At 40.5% G+C, this 20,807-nt stretch overlaps 1 protein-coding gene across 1 annotated transcript in view; it reads left to right on the top strand.

Moving 5' to 3' along the window:
- Nucleotides 1–20,162, top strand: part of LOC140496537 (acrosin-like) — a 28,782-nt gene extending 8,620 nt beyond the window's left edge. Inside the window, exons 2-5 of the mRNA XM_072596394.1 lie at nt 451–657; nt 1,310–1,593; nt 15,386–15,531; nt 16,129–20,162. Coding sequence (XP_072452495.1) covers nt 451–657; nt 1,310–1,593; nt 15,386–15,531; nt 16,129–16,449 — 958 coding nt within the window. The 3' untranslated portion in view covers nt 16,450–20,162. The remainder of the gene's footprint in view (nt 1–450; nt 658–1,309; nt 1,594–15,385; nt 15,532–16,128) is intronic.
- The last annotated feature ends 645 nt before the right edge of the window (nt 20,163–20,807 follow it).

The raw sequence follows: 20,807 nt of genomic DNA, 5'->3' as shown, positions 1-20,807 counted from the left end.
GTGTTAGGGCTATCCCAAAGAGAAATGGGCTGCATCTAAAGGGCAAAGACTCCATTTGACCTGACGTCTTCCAGAAGAGGCTGGTTGGCTACATATGTGGGTTTCTTAGACTAGATGGCCTCTACTGTCCCTTCCCTCCTCTAGGATAGTGTGTGTGAGAAATAGCATATTTGGGGGGGGTAGATACACAAGTGGAGTACACTTGTAGGAGAGTACATGAGAAAGAATGTGGGGGACACATGAGCTTGGGAGCAAGACATAGAGGTAAACCTTGTCATCTCTCCTTCTCTCCACTGCCTCAGGTCTAGGGAGAAGGGAATGGGGTAAACTTCCCATTTGGTCCTGTCTAGGGGTGAGGGAAAGTTGAAGACAGTTTTTAATTCCTCCCCTCCCTTCCTCTTCCCCATCATCCCCCTGTCTTATGAGCCCTGACTCTTGTTCTTCCTCCAGTGGCCCCTGTGGATTACGGCCATGGGCCAAAATCAAGGGTGCAAACAGTCGAATCTTGGGAGGCAAGGACACGCATCCTGGGACCTGGCCCTGGATGGTCAGCATGCAACTGATTACTAACAAGGGCCAAAGGTTGCATGCTTGTGGGGGCTCTCTATTGACCCCGATCTGGGTGCTCACAGCTGCACACTGCTTCAAAGAAGCCAGGTGAGAGGATAGGGATGGGTTGGGAGGCAGTCTCACTCTCTCCAGAGTCATTCTCCAATCTTTCCTTCTCTCCTTCCTTCCCTCCCTTTCTCCCTGCCTCCCTCCTTTTTTTTCCTTTTTCCCTTTCCCTTTCCTTTTCTCTTCCTTTCCCTTCTCTCCCCTTCTCTCTTTTCAGGGGCCTAGCTCTAGAATGTGTTGTCTCTGCTGATTTCTGTTGCTCAAATGACTCACTTTAGGCATCTTTCCAGAATCTACCTTGTAGTATCTCTTCAAGGACTGTCTCTTGAGGGGGGTGTAGTGTCTCTCTCTAGAGAGGGACTCTCTGGGGTTTTCTCTCTCTTTCTCTCTGAAGCTCTCAAGGTCTTCTTTCTAGGGATTTGTTTTCTGAGAGTCTCTGTTTCTAGGGTCCCAGGCCTCAGAATTTCTTGATATGTCTCTCTCCCTGGAAGTTTTTTCCCCCTGTAAGTCTTCAGGGCTGATTGGCTGGCTCTCTCTCTCTCTCTCTTTCTCTCTCTCTCCTCCCCCAGCTCTCTTGGGCCTTCAGGAAATTCATCTGGAGATTCCTCCAGAGGGGATATGCCCTCAGTGAATGAGGGTGGGGAGAGAGGTAAGGGGCCAATCTGGGCCTTCATTTCACTGGTTGTCTCCTTAGGGATCTGAGTCACTGGCGTCTGGTGGTTGGTGCATGGGAGGTGCAATGGGCAGAAGCAGCCACCCTCAGCCCCCTCGTACAGGAACGGAAGATAGTCCGTATTCTGCTACATGAGCAGTACAACTCTTGGACTGAGAACAATGACATTGCTCTGGTAGAGATGAATGAACCTGTTCACTGTGGCTACCTCGTTCAGATTGCCTGTCTGCCCCGGCCTTCAGATGATCCAGTCAAGGATTCAGAACCCTGTATCATTGCTGGCTGGGGATACAAAGAGGAGAATGGTAAGTCAGAGATGGAGTTTTGGGAGGATCATGTGGGCAGGTTCTGGAAGTCACTGGGAATATGAACTTGCAAGGGTTATGGGGTTATAGTAGCTATAGGGAATAAATATTTTAGGGGCTACAGGAATCATTCAGGGTCATGGAGGGGTGGCATATCATATAAGATTCTGGTCATCATGGGGTATCACTGCAGGGGGATCATGGGTAATGGGAGAGCGCAGACTTCTTAAAGAGACGTAGGAAATCATGAGGGGGGTCACAAAGGGGTCATGGGAACACATATTACAATGTCATGGCATCCACTTGCGCAGTCTTTGAATCTTCTAGGTCTGGGTCAACTACCCTGGTAAACATTTCTTGTGGATTCAGGGATAAGTCATCCACCCCTCTTCTATTTACTCCTTACCAAGGCACCATTTTTCAATAGAGATGCTGTCCTGAGACATTCTTTAACAAACTAATTCTTTGAACTTTCTCTTAAGATGAACATCACTAGTCTGAGCTCTTCTAAGTATTTTCTACTAGGTCAAAGGGTGTGTATTAAAGGTGATCCCAGTGCCTGTCTCATAATCTTCTTTTCTCCCCTATGTCAATCCCTTGCCCATTTATACTGATACTCCTCAAAAACCTTCACCTCCCAGTTTCTCAATATCCTTACCTTCCATGACCTATACCTTGTTCGTACTTCTGCAGTATTTACACATAGGAGGGTGCACTCTTGATTGCCAACATCAGAAGTGTTCTGCTTCTATGATCGAGAACTCTGAAGTTGGAACTTTTGAGTCATGTAGTTAACAAGCCAGAAGACTAGACATTTTCTCTTATCTCCTTGACCATCTTAATCATCTCAAAAACAATTTATATGCCAAAGATAAAGTAACTCCAGTTATTTCCATGATTTAGGACACCTAGAATCCAAAAGAAGGTTAAAAAAACCCCATGTATTGATGCCAGCCTGATCTCACTCAGGACCCCTCTCCCACCTCCTAATAAGCTACAAGCAGTGAGGCTGCACTATACAACCCCAGGATCTAACATACAGCCTTGCAACAAAACCTAACCCCATACTGCAGTCTCCTTGCAGTCTCCTTCCCTCTCATCAGTGCTACGGAGATCTCAGCCTCAGGCTGATAGCTATCACTCTGGGGCAAAAGCTTTCTGGGATTACAGAGTTAGCACTGCGATGGACTATGGTCTAAGCTACAAAAGATTTCTGCAGGAGAGCCAGCAACAGAAGGAAAGGGGAAGGATGAATAACAGGACTTGAAATATATCTCAGCAACCCATCCCATTCTACCCCTCCTCTCAGAGCCTAGGTGATTCAAATAGCAGAAATCAATCCTATAGTACTAGTGCAGGAGCTTTCTGAATTGCTGGTGCCAAGACAGATAACTGAGGAAGAAAAGGAATGGAATAGAACACTGAATCGTGTGCGTGTATGTGTGTGTGTGTGTGTGTGTGTGTGTGTGTGTGTGTGTGTGTGTGTGTGAGAGAGAGAGAGAGAGAGAGAGAGAGAGAGAGAGAGAGAGAGAGCCATGTGGCACACTGTTAAGTCTGAGGGAAAGAGCTCAACATTTAGACAGGGCTAGCTCTGTTTCCTCCAAAAGTCACTTGTGGCAGAGAGCTAGCCTGGTAAGCCATGAACTTCCCAGTATGGGAGCATGAAAAGCTTTGAAATCCAGGCCCCAAGGAAGCCACAATTAGAGAGGAGGGAGTTAGAAAGTGAGCAATAGGGGAAAATAAGGGGAAAAACCCTGAAATTACCGAAGATCTCAGGAAGAAGAAAACTCAAAGATCTTGAACATATTCAGATAAATCAACAAGGAAAATATTAACAGCAGAAAGAAATTTGGCTTCTACATTAATAAACAAGTTCAGGCATCTATGAATAAATATTGTCAAACAAAGGAAAATCACCTGACACCCAGAGACAGAGGGATCACAATACACTTGTTAATAAGTGGTTTAAAAGAGAGGTGAGAATTATGAAAGCAGAATTTATGAAAAAAGCAAAAAGCCCTGCAAAGATATGGGCAGAGTAGAAAAAATGGAATCTGAAAACAAAAGAGAGGACAGTAGATTGGAAATGAAAATATACAGAAGCGAAGGACAACCTAGAAGAGAAGCAAAAAAAAAAAAATGAAAAGAAAATATGCTCACTTCATGCAAGCAAAACATACTGATTACAAGGATTCTCTATAGAGAAACAACTTAAGGATCATAGGCCTCCAAGACAAACATGATAGGACAAAAACTCTTTTTTTCACTTCTTAACATTTGTATTTAAAATTTTGAGTAACAAATTTTATCCTTTCTTTCTTCCTTTCCCTTCCCTCTCCCTGAGATGGTATACAATCAGACATAGGTTATACATGTGTAATTATGTAAAACATTTCCATGTTAGTCATTTTGTACAAGAAGACTCAAATAGAAGAAAAAAATTAAAGAAAGGTAAAAATAACATTCTCAAGTCTGTATTCAGTCAACATCAGTTCTTTCCCTGGAGGTGGATAATATGCTTCATCATTAGTCCTTTGGGATTGTCTTGGATCATTGTGTTACTGAGAATAGCTAAGTCATTCACAGTTCTTCATTGAACAATATTGCTATTACTGTGCAGCATGTTCTCCTGGCTTTGTTCCCTTTATGTTGCATCAGTTCATGTAAGTCTTTAAATCATTCTACTTCTCATTTCTTATGGTACAATAATATTCCTTTACAATTATATAGCACTGCTTGTTTAGCCATTTCCCAATTGATGGGTATCCCTTTGATTTTCAATTCTTAGCCACCACAAAAGAGCTGCTATAATATTTTGAGGACAAAAGCTATTGACACAATTATATAGGAAAACAATAGAAGAAAACCGTGTGGAGCTTCTGGACATAAAAAATGAAGTACTAATGAAAAGAATTTACAGATTGCCACCAGAAAAAAAAAAGACCAAGACTGCAATCACATAGTGGTTAAATTTAAGAATTTAATTCAGAAACAACAAATTCTTCAAGCAATCAAGAGAAAGACATTCAAATACAAAGGAAAAGAAATTTAATTAATTCAAGACTCTTCTGCATCCATCAGAAAACACAGGAAAGAATGGAATAATGCATTTTGAAGAGCAATGGAGTGCAAGATGCCGTCCAGGATGATTTACTTAAAAATATTAGCTTAACCATAAATGAAAAAAGATGGCATTCAATAACAGACAATTGAAATAGTCTTAGAAAAAAACCCCCAGAACTGAAGAACTTAATTGCTTCTTGAATATCCCAGACAACAGAAATGCTAAAGGGGTGAATGAATGAATGTAGCAGCCAAGGACAACAACAACAGAGGGTCAGCAGAGAGACCAGTAAGAGATTCCTTTTTAAATGTACACAAGGAGACTGAGGCAAAGTTCAGAAGTTAGGTGAAGGAAGCAGTGAAGAGTGGGTTATCATGGACAGAACTTTGCAATACCCTGTCTATGGATGAATCAATGTTTTCATGGAGCTACATTATAGAACTTCAATTCACTTAAATTCATTAAACATGTATTAAGTGCCTACTACATGCCAGGTACTGTACTAAGTACTGGGGAAACAACTAAGAAAAAGAAAGGAAGTCCCTACCCTCAAGTAGCTTACAATCCAATGGGGAAGACAACAAATATAAATAAGCTGGAAATTGGGGGTGCCACACCAGGGGATACTCAGTGTGGGAACATCATGTTCTCTGGAGTTCAAACCAGATATAGATGTGGATGGAGAGTGGAGAGTGAGATGGAAAGTCTGGATTCTCCCCTCTATAAAGGAAAGCTTTGAGAAAGTAAATGGAAGGGGAGAGGGGAACGGGGGTGGGGAGGGCAATGTGTGAGCTTCATGAGTTAGATTGAGAGTTAACAATGAGGTGGCCCCTACAGTCTCAGAAAGAGAAGAATATGCAAGGAAGTAGGTGAGGAGGAGGTGGGAAGGACTAAAAAAAGTGCAGAGGTAGGAGGGAGGCCTTGCTTTGGTAAAGGGAAGGAATTCCACTAATGAATGCTTCTATGGGTAGAATGTCCAATGGAGACAGATGGAGATCTTGTGCAGGATATGGTTTAGAGGACTTGATGTGTATCCTACCTTGGGGTGGGGAGAGTTGGAACTCTTAGGGGGCAACTGGTGCATGGAAAAATGGGAAAGCATGAGCCTAGGGAGTTAATATTGAGGCAAATGGAGTAACTAGGAGGAGGTGTGTAGGTGAGTAGTGTGCCACATAATCAGGAATGTGTATATGGATGTGGGGAGATTCCTACCACTGGGCTTTTCTGTTGCTTGCAGGAATTAACCTTGTTCTGGGAATGATGCATAATAAAAAAGAAGAATCCACAGAGTGAGCTTTGCAAGACAGCAGCAGAAACTGCCTAGTGGGGGAGTCTAGGATATATACCTTGGAAATTTTGATTCCATGGGGAATACAGAAAATAGATAACTATAAAGGTTATAAATTGGAGAAGGAGTGTCTAGAGAAGATAGAAAGAAAAGGATGGAGAGAGTGAGAGTGAATGAGTGAGAGAAAGTGAGAGAGAGTGAGAGAAACCCTTTCTGAGCAGCACAAAAATGAAATTTTGAAAATTGATGAACAGAACAAGTGGAAGGGGAAGACAGAAATGGAGAATCTATTTGACTGAGAAGGAAAAAGAGGGAGAAGAGTGAAATGACCAGATAAAACAAGGAAAGAAAAAGGATCTAACAAGCAAAATCCAAGGGGAAAGGGGTAGTGAATGGGAGAAGGGAATTGGAGGCAAGGGAAAGCAAGACACTGAGAACAGGACCACCTTAAAAAAGAATAAGCAAAAGTAATTAAAGGAAACATAGTACTGTTTTTTACAACAGAAGAGGGAAAAATCATAATTTGAAAAAAACCCTCCAATGTTAGAGACAAATGGAGAAAAATATAAACATAATCCTCACAACTTTAATGGGAATGGATTAAATGATCCAATAAAATGAAAAAGAGTGACAGATTGGATAGGAAAACAAAATTTTACAATCTGTTGCTTATAAGAATCACATCTAAGAAACTAAGACGTAGCCAAAATAAAATTGAGGAGATGGAAAATTTTTTACTGTGCATCAAATGAATCCAAAAAAGCAGAAGTTGCAATTATGTTATCTGACAAAGCAAAGACAAACATCCAAAGCACAAAAAGGGATAAAAAAGAAACTACATTATGCTGAAAGGAACCACAGATAGCACACTAATATCAGTAGTAAGCTTTAATGCTCTAACTGCCTTAATGTATAAATTCATAAGGAAAATACTAATAGAGCTACAAAAAGACATAAACTGTAACACTATAGTGACAGAAGATTTCAATATGCCTCTCTCCATTTTGAATAACTGTAACAGAAAGAAAAGCAAAAGGGAAAATACGGAACTGAACAAATTGCTAGAGAAACTAGAATTTCTCTAGTTTATGATAGCATCTAAATATGACAACAAAAGTAAATGCATATTTTTCTGCACCATCTGGAATTTTTACAAAAATTGACTGTGTATGAGGGCACAGAGGCAGTGCAAACAAATTTAAAAAGACAAATAGTTCAACATATCCTTTAGAAACTACAGTGTCATAAAAATAGTCATTTGTTCAGGGCCCCAAAACAAAAGACAAAAGGCCCAAATAGAGATTTAACAATATGAGTGAGTTAAAGAACAAATCATAGAAATAAATAATGATTTTGTGAAGGAAAATGATAATGATAAAACAACATGCCAAAATTTCTGGGATGTGGCTAAAGCAGTACCCCAAGGAAAAAATATTATCCATGCAAGCATACACTTACAAAATAGAAAAAAGAGAGGATTAGAGAGCTGAATATACATTTGAAAACAAGAAACTCAACAAATAAGCACAATTAAATTAAGCACAAAGGAAAAGATTTTAAAATTAGAGAAGAAATAGAGAAATTGAAAATAAAAATTATTAGAAATAGCAAAACTAAAAGCTAGTTCTTTGAAAAGACTAATAAAATAGATAAACCTTTAGTTAATTGGATTAAAGAAGGGAGCAGAAAATCAAATCAATAAAAAAGCAAATGAGTAAGATGAATGAAATGAGAGTAATGAAATGAGAATGAAATAAGATGAATGAAAAATGCGAAATAAAAGGATAATTAGATCATATCACACACAGTTTTATGCACAGAATAAAAAAAGGAAATAGAAGAATAAATTAAAAAAATTTAAAATACTCCAACTCTCAGAGGGCCAGATAAATGTTACTGGCCCTCTGATAGTGGGAGTATAACCATTTATCTAAATCCGCAAGCAAACATCATGTTCAATGGGGATACACTAGAAGCTTTCTCAATAAATACAAGATATGATTGAAAGATGTAGAACAGAGACTATTATGTGGTGTCTATCTCTTCTTGATCGAAAAAACGAGTTCATAGCAGAACTAGACATGTCCCTAAAGATTCTCATTAAGTATGACGTAGTGAATGTATATCTTAAAATCATAAAACATTCTGGCATATTTCACCCTAGAGATACATTTTGTCAATGACAATGACACATGGTCAATGACACATTTTGTTAATCACAACGTATATGCGAATATATTCATACATACACACAAACATAAACATACATATACACACATAAGTCCCTCACTCAGGAAAACACACCAGCATTACTGAGGATGTCCCATGCAGACCCCAACTAGAACAGTGATTCTCTAAAGGTGAGGTTTATCCAAATGCTGCTAATTATAGAGTTGTGATATCCCAGGTTTAAGGAGGGGACAGTTTCTATTCAAACCATAGCTCACAAGATCTCACCAATGCTTAGAAAGTCCCCGTGTACAGCGAGGTCTGTGTGCGACAAGGCCATCCCTCTATCTGTAGAGTGGGAATACCACGGTGTGGCTCAAAGGGGGACAGAATAGATATCTTCTCCCCCCACCCTTCTCTAAAGGAGATTTTCATTCCTATCAGAATGGGAAACAGGAGGTTGGGGCTAGAGGCAGCCCACTATGCTTTCTTCAGAGGCAGAGGGGTAGCAGGCTATTTGCTCTATATGTGCTCCTTTAAATATTATTTGTCTGGGAGATATGATTGGGTTCCTTCTAAATTCAGATCACTCTGTTATTTTATGGGTCAGAGGACCCCCAGCTCTATATCCAAGGCTTGACCCCTTTCCCTTGTTGGAAGTTCCACAATGAACATAGAGAATAGCAAAAAAAACCCCCCAAAACAAAACAAAGCAAAACAAACAAACAAAACCCCATTTATCCAAATGGCAAAACAGAAATCATAGAAGGTACCCATGAGAGAATACATATCAGACAACACAGAGTGGTGGAGCTTTCCCATTGGGAATGAGAACTCAGATCAATCAAGAGAAAAATCCTAGATCTCTCTCAAAGGGAAACTCCCTGTAGTCTTTAGAATAACAAACTGGGGATGGGGACATGAGGGACACTGCCTGCTGCTCCTCTCATATCTTCCTAGATTTTTCCTTCTTCAGTAACTGGAAGTGGGCTTGGCCTTTCCCATCTTCCCTCTTGAAGATGGAAGCCAGATGTGCTTAAAGTGACTCAAGACTTGAAGAGTCCCGAAGAAGACTGGATGAGAACTGAAGTTCTTTCACTTGAGTAAACTCCATCCTACCCCTCAAGCCAGACAGGACATTCATCTCTACCAAGAAGGAGAAAGTCTAGACTAATGGGACTGCTTACACATAGATGTGTGTGTGTGTGTGTGTGTGTGTGTGTGTGTTATCAACCAGAGAATACATAAATTCAAAGCAAAAGACATTCTAACAATAGGATAACAAAACATGTAGCCAGAAAGATTTCCCTCCATATCCATGGTGTTACATTCTGTTTCTGGCTGCCATATCTGCTGCTTGTTAAGGGAATGGGGAGAACCCTTGAAAGGTATGTGTGTGATTTGAAAAGCATGGCGCGATGATGCACCAGAAACATATGTCTCTAGACCACCTGGATGTCTGTGGCATTTCATGCCTCCAGGGCTATAGAGAGCAGCCAGTGCTTTGGTTTCTTCACTGATACTGGTTCCTCTGTAGCTCTGTCCTTCTGTCACGGTGTTTTCCTTTGCTCAGTCCCCTTCTACTTTCCCTCCTGACAGGAATGAACATCTCCTTTAGTGAAGGGTGGAAGGGGAAAGAGGCTAGAGAGATCTATTCTATCCCCCTTTGAGTCACACAGTGATGTACCCATGCTACAGGTAGCGGGATGGCCTTGCTGCACACAGACCTTGCTGTTTGGGTGGACTTTCTAAATGATACACGTGCTGCTGCTGCTGCTGGGCAGGCTTACTTGGCTTCTGCTGAGCTGCTCTCTGCTCCCACCCATTGGTCTTTCACAGCTATTTTTTGGCGATTGTCAGCAGCTTCTTTCTTCATCCACCTGCTGGACTGAAGCTGCTACGCAGCCTTTTCCTGAGGGGAGAAAGTTAAGGTCTTTAAATCATTAAGGCATTACAACTACACACAACCTGGTTGACAATAAAAGCCAGAAAAAGCCCTCAGGCTAAGATTAAACGTTTATGCAACTATTTTTCTTCTTGCTGGATTGAAGCTCCCAGATCCCAGTCTTTTATCTGATTTAGGATTAGAAAATTCCTCTCACATTCTGTCAAAATTTGGCAATCCTGGATTTCATTCTTTCTGCATCCTGTATCTGGAGGACTTCATTTAACATTGGAAAGAATCTCTGTGGAATTTGGGTGATGGAATTATTTTAAACTTCAATGATATCCTGATTACTAAGGAAATCAACCAAGGTCTAGGTGGACCTAGTGGAGTACCTTCTGATCCAGTTCCCATATACTGCATTCTTACCTTTGTTAAGCCTTCTCAGTAACAGCAAAATGGCTGGCTTCTTTAGACATATTACCCAATTATCAATTCATCAAGAAGGATTTATTAAGTGCCAAACGCTTGCCAGGCATTGTTCAACACTGGAGATATCAAGACTTAGAGTCCACGCTTTTCTTTTTTAAATGAGCTTTAATTTTATCAGTGACATAAGTAGAGCTTCTTCTACCAGGATATAACTTTAGCTGGATGGGTAACCTGTAGAGTTATTTCATCAATAGATGTATCTTGGACAGGCCAGTCATACAAACAATGAAGTAAGTCCAAGATACCATAGCAATAGATTGGTCTGCATCCTGGGAAATTGTTCAGCACTTTCTTTTGATTTCAAATATATGGTTTTATTGATACCTTTTGTTTTGACACAACTTCCCCTGATATCTCTTCCATTACCACTCCCAGGGAACCATCATATATAGAAAAGATTAAAAAAAGAGGAAGATGAGGGGAAAAACGAGCAAAACCAATTGATACATAAAAATATGAAAATGAGGCAACGTTTCACATTCATGAATTCCTCACTCTTCTTCCTCTCCTCCTTCCCCTCCTCACTAATTCTAGTGTCTTCTCATATCTTTTCTTTGAAACCAAGATTGTTCATTGTAATTCGTTATCAATTATTTTGTAATTGTACTTATTGTACATGTTATTTCCTGGCTCTGTTTACTTCATTGTGCATCAGTTCACGTAAATTTTTCCATATTGAAGAGGTGTGTGTGTGTGTGTGTGTGTGTGTGTGTGTGTGTGCGTTTGTAGTGTGTTTTGCTCATGTAGGTTATGTGTACCCACATGGGTCATTCTAGATGTGGCTTGCAGGGAGGCAAGACTGGACATCTCTAAAATCTCTTTCCCCCACTCTTCTCCAAGGGAGGGGAGACTTTGATTTTGGCTGGTGAAGCAGGAGGTTGGGACCAGAAGCTGTCCATGCTGCTTTCCTCAAAGAGAGACTATATTGGGCTAGAATTCTGTCTTCTCTCTCAAATGTTTTTAGCCTAGGAGAATTGTTTGTAGGTCCAAGCTATGCTGTGGAACACTGTCCCTTAATGGGGACAAAATGCCCCCAAAGTTTCTGTCTTTATTACTCTCCCACCAAAAGTCGGCTCCATAATGAAACACACATAGCAAATAACAAATAAACCCATTTATCCAAGTCATAGCAAAATAGGAATTAGAGGAAGTATACATAGGAGAATATTTACCAGACAGTACAGAGTGAATGAGCTCTCCCAGTGGGAGTGAGATGACTCAGTTCAACAAAGAAAGAGAGTTTCAGATCTCACCCAAGGGGAAATTCCCTGAAGTCCCTAGTGTAGTGGGCTGCAGATAGGGACAATGATAAAAGTTTTCTCCTGCATATTAGCTGCTTCCTGGAGACCTTTTCTCTTCAGAATCCAGAATACTATGTTCTTTTTCTCACATGTTCCTCTGTATCTTTCATATTAGCAGACTCATAAACAACAGTAATATTTCATAATATTCATGTTTCAGTTTATTTAGCTATTCCCTATTCAGTAGGGGAATTTGGTTTCCAATTATTTTATTTCCAGTTCTTTGCTACGATGACACAAGTGCTGGTGTATATGGGGGCTTTCTTCTTTTCAGTGGCCTCCTTGGGATATAAATTTAGCAATGTAGTCTAAGGTCAAGGGCATAAACCATAGGAAAAGGTAACAAGCATTTATTAAGCACCTACTATTTGCCAGGTACTGAGATAAGCACTTTTACAAATATTACCTCATTAACTTTTAATTATCTTATTTGCATAATTCCCAATTGCTTTCCAAATTTGTTGGAGTAATTCACAGCTCTGACAGGAACATATTCGGGACTTTCAATGATACCAAACTGTCACAAAGGACCTCACTGAACCCCATATTTTTCTGCTGATGTACCATACCTACAAAGTCTCTAATTCAAGTTGTAGGTGACACCATGCAGCTATCAGAAGGCTACAGCACCAACTATCTCTTGGAGAGCTGCGGCTGGATGTCCTTCAGGTAGCTCAAACTTAACAGGTTCCAAACAGATGGATCGTCTTTTCCTTCAAACCTACCACTTTGCCAAGCTGCCCTATTACTGATAAGGCTCCTCTGTCCTCTAGGTTACCCAGGCTGCAGCCTCAATGTCATCCTCCCCTCCTCACTCCTCCCATAATTCCAATCTCTTGGAGAATCTTCGTGTTTTCTCTTTCACATTAGCTATCATGTACATTCCCCTTTCTCTACTTAGACAACTGCCATCCTTGGACCCTCATTGCTTTTTACCTGGTTTCACTCCACCTATCCTTCACTCAGATGCTGAGGTGACTTTCCTAAGATTTCTCCTCTAGTTCCAGTGGTTCCCTATTTCTTGTTGTTGTTGTTGTTGTTGTTGTTCTTCTTCTTCTTCTTCTTCTTCTTCCTCTTCCTCCTCCTCTTCTTCTCCTCCTCCTCCTCCTCCTCCTCCTCCTCCTCCTCCTTCTTTCCCTTCGCCTTCCCTAGCCCCCCACCCCAGGTCACACAGCTAGTGTCAAGTGTCTGAGATCAGATTTGAACTCAGGTTCTCCTGACTCCAGGGCCAGTACTATGTCCACTGTATCACCTAGCTGTCCCTACTTCTAAGACAAAATAAGAATTCCTTAGCTTGACATTTAAATCTTTCCAAAAACGGGCCCCTTCCTACCTTTTCAGTCTTCACATCCCCTGTTCTTCTCTATCACTCTATGATGCAGTTATATTAGTCTATTGGAAGTTCCTCAAAGAGTTCGTCTTTCATCTCCAGGCCTTTGCACTGGCTTCCCTCATGCCTCCATGCTCTATGTAGCTCCTCATCTCTACCTTTTGTTGTTCCTGTTTAATTCAATTTTCACCTTTAGCGGGAGGTCTTCTCCAGTCATGCCTGCTCTTCTCCCATCCCCCACCCCCAGTGTTAGTTTCTTCCCCTCTGAGATTACATTCCACTTACTGTATCTATGTGTATGGGCAGCTAGGTGGTGCGGTGGATAGAGCCACTGGGCTGGTTATATAGTGAGAAGGACGATAGCGAATGGATAGTCTGGCTCTGGTACTTACAGGAGATGAAAAGCCTCAGAGGAAGGCCTCCAGTGTACTGGGCAGATTGCCCAAGAAGGATTTACGAAGATATGGGTTGGAGGTGTGTGACTGGATGAGAAAACTAGGTTGGGTTAGTTATTTACCCCAGTGGAACAAGCACCCTCCCTGATATTATCAAAGATCTACTGAAGTGTTAAGGAGGCTGATGAAATCCCACTAGCTAGAGCTTTGGCTTAGGTCAGTATTGCATGGGAAGATGAAGTCCTGCTGACTTGACCTTTGTCTTAAAGCCATATAAGTTTCAATTTTGTTTTTGCCAATAGGAAATGTCTTGGGTTTTTCTTAGAAACTGCCTCCCAGGAAATCTTCCAAGACATTGTCCCAGTGTAGTTCTATTTAGTAGAAAGGACCAGTTGCTATCAAATCAAATTCTGATCCTTATTTTCTGTTTACAGTACCTAAGAGGGGAGAATGCTCTTGCTGGCTGCCTCCCTCTCCATGCTTCTGTCCTTTTGTGGGTAATGATGCTTGTTTTACTAGAATGACAGAATTTTTGGAATATGTGGATTGCCCAATCTAATCTCATGGCTTGCAACATCCTACTCCCCATTTGTTTATCCTCTTCCTTACGTCTCTCACTTCTAAAGTATTTTGTATAAATCTTTAATCAGAATATTAGGGATGAATAAAGCAGGTAACATTAATTCACCCAATGAAACAAATAGCAATAAAAAAAGAGTCTTCCAAAGGAGGCACTAAATCTCTGCATGGCCCACAGGGATGATGCCTCTTAGTCCCCCGTCCTGATTTACACACAAGTTCAGAGTTTTATTGGCACATGAAACAGGCTAACTTTTCATAGGGGCTTTTGTGAAGTATTTCATCTCTTGAGGTGTGGTGTCTATGAGGAGGCTCCTGGGAGGCACTCAGTACTTAGAATTAGGCTTGGGCCAAAGCTAGGAAGTGCAGAGGAAAGTGGGCACAGGACTGGGGCAGAATCAGGATCAGGATAGGACAGGAGAATTCAACGAGAGGGACAGGGTCAAGTAGAGGATGGGAGGGGACATTTATTATCCTTGACAGTATACTTAGAGGACTAGACTCATTCTTTGAGATTCCTCCTAAGGTACGTTCTTTCACTTCTGTCTCTTCTACATGGCCCTGACATAGTCATTCAGTGAGTGCCACCTTTCTTCTGACTCACTGGTATCAATTGTAACTGGTTTCAAACTGTAACCTGAAATCCTCTGTTCTGGAGTGTGTGTGTGTGTGAGAACTGGAGTTAAGTGACTTGCCCAAGGTTACACAGCTAGTCAGAGTCAAATGTCTGAGGTGGAATTTGAACTCAGGTGTTCTAGACTCTGGCCCCGGGCTCTATCCACCGCACCACTTATCTGCCACACTCTGGTTTTTGTCATTGCCTTAGGGTCTTTTTCAATATTTCTCCATTCTGTCCAATAATCCTGAGAGCAGGGACAGGAGTTCCTCCAGCCCTTTTAAGTCCTCTCCAATCAAAGACTTGGCTTGTACAAGTGTTTAGTGTGCCCAGAGGACAAGTAGGATTGTGGGGCTAGACCTTGGGAGGCTAGGGACTCTCTTCAGTTGTCCAGGTGCCCAGATGCCATCTTCCTTGCTGACCCCACAATCTCTTGGCTGCTCCTTGCCTTGGCCTTGAAGAATCACATTCCATACATTTTTGTAAAGGTGGGGTCCTGGAGAGTATAAAGAGCTATAAGGGATCTCAGAGTGATGAAAGGTTAGGGGAGAGTCCAAGAGGCTGGTCAAGGACCATGGAGTAAGAGTAGATTTGGGGATCAAAGGAAGTCATAGATTTTGAAGTAGGGCGGGAATCTTTGGGGACCAGTCTGACTAGAGCTCTCTGGCTATAGCTTCACAGCCCGCAGATGTTCTACAGGAAGCAGAGGTGAAGATCATTAGTTTGGAAACATGCAATGGCACTGAGTGGTACCAGGGATCCATTCACTCGAGCAACCTGTGTGCTGGCTACCCAGAGGGTAAAATTGACACTTGCCAGGTAACCTTCCTCCCCGGCCCCCTCAGATGCTTATGTCCCTAAACCCACCCAACCACGACACTTTGATCCCAGCTTCCAGTTAACCAAGACCCTTCTGCCGAATTCCAATACTAATTTTACCCAAGGAGCCTCTTTAGTCATTCATATAGCTGTCTGGGAGAGTTGTGGGAAAGTTATTCTGTATACCCCTTCTCTCATGAGGACCCTCTTCTCCATAAGCTCACACACACCTGGACGTCTTTCCCCAGACCCAGGAGGTGAGGTCTGCTGAGTCCTTTATTCCATGCTCAGTATCTTGCCTTACCATGTAGATCACTTCTTCAATGCCTTGGGTTCTCTCCAATTCCAATTAACACTCAGTATCTTTCCGTGTATGTGTGTGTGTGTGTGTGTGTGTGTGTGTGTGTGTGTGTATTCATGGATCAGTCTTCTGATGTCCTGAGGGAGCAGTGACTGTGTGTCCTAAGAGTGTTGTGAATTCATTTTCTTAGAGGACAGTGACTTTGTGGGCTGAGAGGACCATGTGCATGTCGGGCAGGGAGCAGGAGCCACAGGCCCTTGTAGCAAGGTCTGTGACAATGTTTTCCTTCTGTGCAGGGGGACAGTGGTGGGCCACTGATGTGCAAGGACAAAAGCAGTAACACCTTTGTAGTGACTGGCATCACCAGCTGGGGCACAGGCTGTGGCCGGGTGAAACGGCCAGGGGTCTACACATCCACGGAGAGCTTTCTAGAGTGGATCACATCCAAGATTGGCCCTTACGCTGTTGTGGATGACATGCCTTCACCAGTCAAGAAACTTACCTTAATACCTCGTAGAGGGAGTCCAGGGAGAGGGGTAGCTCCAAAGGCTAGAGTTTCTTTCATTCAAGCAAAATGGGGCATCCCCAAAGGTAAATGGGGCCCCTTCCTTCCTTGACCTTTCTCCATCTGTCATTCACCCCTAAGGGGAGAGGGCTGTGGCCCTATCATAGATAGGAGCTTCCTACCTTACCTTTCATTCAGGCATATTTCTAGCGGGAGGCTTATGCATTCTCAGAGTCATTTTCCCTCCTGGTCTTTCAGCTTCCAACCTCATTGGCTCTATTTCTTTAGCTGATGCTGGAAGAGACAAACCCAGTTCTCTGTCCAGTTTGTTTTGTCATTTTCCCTTCATGGCTACCATTTGGCCTAATCTTGCCTATAAATGAATATCCTTTCCTCTAATCACATCAGATCATGGGAAAGAAAGGGGTCAGTTGTCTGGCTATGGCTTGCCAAAGTCCCACAGCCCTCCAAACCAGAACCCTTCATCCCACTTCTGTGTTTTAGTCCTTTGACAAATTTCCCCTATGGGATTTCTATGCTCATGTTGACATGTCAACTGAACCTTTAAGGCCAATATATTTCTCAGGTATGAGCTGACTGAAGGAATATACTACCACATTCACTGCTATTCAAATCAAGCTGTTTATTGGGCAACGTATATATGCAGGAATACAGACAGATTTTGCCACACAGTTGCCTCCAGAGCCCCAGATTCCACAACTCTGGAATAGGTAGGGGCACAGATTTATCAACAGAGCTTTTTACCAACTGGGAGATACATAGACTCTATGTGAGACCAGTGTCTCTTAACTGAAGGTGAGTATGGAGCTGGACTTTTAAAATAACAACCTTTATGAATCAGTTCAAATGAATCATTTCAATGCATAACATCAAGAAACGACCCCATAGGGAACAAGAATTTTAGCATTAATGAATACTGAGGCTTGACAAATCATCGTGAGTAGGGTTGGGGAGCACTTATCCATAGGCTGAATAAACTCAGAAGCAGGGTTAAGAGTAAAGTGCAAAACAGTTTAAAGTCATGATACAACCCTAGGGACAAATCTGAAGTTGACCAGGTGTATAGGATTATGGAACCCCAATTTGCTCAGGCTCAATTCACTTATTGTTAGACTTTGAGATAACAAGATGCTTTTACAAGCAACCAAGAAGAAAGATATGCCAAATACACCAATGTGTTTAGCAGATTCCCACCCGCCCCCCCCCAAAAAAACCTGAGAAATGATACAAGAAACTAGAATGTGATCTACTAAAGCTTAAGAGATATAGAACATCATTCTCTAATCCTTTCCCCAGCAAAGTTAAACTTTGTTTTCAAAGAAAAAAAATACAGTCAGTGAAAAGCATAAATGAACTGGGAAATCTATGCCAATAAAAATCAATCCTAAAGCAGTTTTTGACACACAAAGCTAAGAAGGAAGCAAGAGATGTTTTACAGCTATGATTAACTCGTTTTCTCAAGACAATTACCACAGGGGGATTAAAAAATTCAGTGTTTTGATTAATGATTGAATAATTCAGATGGGCTGCTGAGAGGAAGCGGGAGAGGAGAAGAGAGGTCTCAAATGAAGCCCAGATGTCTCCTACTTGGTAAAGCTAATTTTGGGTGGTATAGCAAGAATGAGAGCAAACAATCTCGGGGCCAATGGGAGAAAGGTAATTTCAAAGCCTCTATGTTATCTCGTGTTGAAGAAGAAAGGAGTAACGGTGTTAGTTAATGAAAAGGTAAAGTCATTTTTTCAAACCTGAGTTAATGTTATAAAATATAGGCACCATGTCTACTTTTTTGCATGTGTGTATGTTAGGCTTAGAAATGGGTTTTATAATTTAGAAGAAAAGTATGCCAGAGATTATCAAGTACAACTCCTTCATTTGAAAGATGAAACTGAGGTATACCAATGGAAAGTGACTGGGTTAGAGGGTCTCATGAAGGGAATAATTGCAGAGTGGGGATTGAAATTCAAGTTCTGTGACTCCAACTTTAATGCTTTTTAGTATCCATTTAAAACTACATCATGCTGCCACCTCCATATTTGTGAATATAAGGAAGTGAATAGATTGTATTTCTTTTTGGACAAAATGAATAATTTGACAAAACATAGAATAATTTAATTTGTTAATATCTTGAATACATATGGTTTGAATTAACTTATTAAAAGAAAAAGTCTTCTCAAAGGGATGAAAACAATTGCCTAGAGGAAACATACCTAAGCAAAGGTACTCAGAAGTTTGAGAGGATATATTATATATCAAATTTCCACATAACTAAGAACAGCAACCTTGGTGTCAGACAAAATTGAATTTAAATTAGAAAGTATTAAGAGAGAAAAAATAAAAGTCCCTACCCAAGTGAGAGAATAGCATTTAAAAGCCAACCTATCATGATGCAAAGAGCACTGGACTTGGAGTCACAGGTTTTGGTTTGAATCCTGGCTCTGGTACTTGTTATCTCTATGACTTTAGATAAATTCTTGACATCTCTTGGTCTTAGTGTTCTTATCTATGGTGTGAAGGGATTGGGTCAGATGTTCTCTAAGTTTCTTTTCAGGTCTAAGTCTTATGGTAACTATTAAAAATCTGTGCACCTAGAAAAAATTGTTAAAAATAATTAGGAATTTGTTAATAAATTTTTAAACATGACTAATAGAATATGAGAAATTAGATGAAGAAGTTGTAGCATCCAGAGATCTGAGGGAACTGAATTTCATAATATGTGGAGAGCAGAATGAGAAAAGGAACGTTTAAAAAATTCCCACCAAACATTCACAAAAATTGATTGTATTCTAAGGCACTAAGAAATCACAAATTTAAAAAGGGAGAAATGTTAACACTGCATTTTCAGATAAGAATGCAATGAGATAAAAATAGTACTCAGAAAATAAATAAAAATATAGGGCCTACATGGAGGCAATAAGTGACTTTTTAAAAATAATGCTGGGATTAAAGATGAAATGAAGCAATGAAATTTATATACACTAGCAATGTAAAGGCAATTCATCAAAATTTACAAATGTCACCACAGCAATACTCCGAGATAAATTTATGTCCCAGAATTCTTATATTAAGAAGAGAGAAAATGATAAGGAAAGAAATTATAAAATGAATAAATTAATATGCTAGAAGAAAAGACAAGACAAATCATCGTAGGATATGGAAGGAAGTACTGAAATAGAAAGTAAAGGAATGATTAAATTAATAAAGAGAACCAGAGGCTTTTAAAAAAGACCAATAAAAATGATCAACCTCTAACAAATTTAATCAAAGGAGAGAGCAAAATCCAATGCTAGAAATGCTAAAGAGGAAGTCACAAAGAATAAATAACAAAGATAATTTTCAGAAATTAATATGCTAATATGCACCAACAAATGAAAATATTAAAAAGATAAGTTTTAAAATATATGTTATCTAATTTGAAAAAAAAGAAATAGCCAAAGTAGACCAATCACGGAATTAACAATCTAATAGGGCATTAAGCAATAGTTTTGTATGAGGACAATGAATTCTACCAAACACTCAAAAAAATAATTCTTATGTAAATTTTTCTAAAAAGAGAACAGCACTCTACTTAATTTGTTCTGGGAGGCAAATATAGTCTTGATCCCCAAACCTGGTGTAGATAAAGCAGAAAAAGAACAAGAGTCCACTATCACTAATCTATGACTTCAGTGGAAGAATGAACTCCCTAGCATAGCTATCGCAAGGTGGATCAGCGTCAGTTTGGTACATTTTAGTGTTGGAGAGCTGCCATTATTAATGTCTACTTGTATAAAATATACGTATAAAATAAAACTGGCAAATACAATAGAGTAATGTGCATAGATATTTATTATGTAGAAGTAGGATTTATACCAGAAATCCAAGAATGAATAAAAGGATTGCTCATTATTAGGAAAATAATTAGTTTGTTTAATGAATCTTCAGGGATCCATAATTTTATGGGCAAATATTCCCTTCACTGAGGGGGAGATACCACTTTTCTACTACTCATGGATTTTTGTTAACAGAATTCATTGCCCTGTGGCAAGCCCAATAATAAGTCCCTCTGAAATTAGTGAACTGGTCATCAGAAGATGGGTTATATGTCAAATCTGTGCCCAAGGCCCTTCTAGCTTCCTGGGCCTTCTGGCACCTTTGAGAGTCCAGGATGACCCCTATACCATGAGCAAGCATCAGAATGTATCATCCCTTGTGAAGCCACTCCCCTCAACTCACTTTATTTCAGAAAGTATCTAGCTACCACTAGTTTCAGGGTTCCAGGTAGTAAGGTTGAAGGAATGGGTTTCTAGTACCATTAATCATGAACCCCTTATTGGTGTGCTTCCCTCTGATGATCAGTCAATGGCCCCAGTCAACTTTTTAGCTAAGTCATTTACTAAGATGATAAGATTAGTTACAAAAACATCCCCCCTTTAAAGATTAAGTCACACTCACAAATAACACATAGAGTCA

Source organism: Notamacropus eugenii, chromosome 3 (genome assembly GCF_028372415.1).
Source record: "Notamacropus eugenii isolate mMacEug1 chromosome 3, mMacEug1.pri_v2, whole genome shotgun sequence".
In the NCBI taxonomy this organism is placed as follows: domain Eukaryota; kingdom Metazoa; phylum Chordata; class Mammalia; order Diprotodontia; family Macropodidae; genus Notamacropus; species Notamacropus eugenii.
Note: the sequence above shows the minus strand (reverse complement) of the source record. Positions and strands in the feature narration are given on the sequence as shown.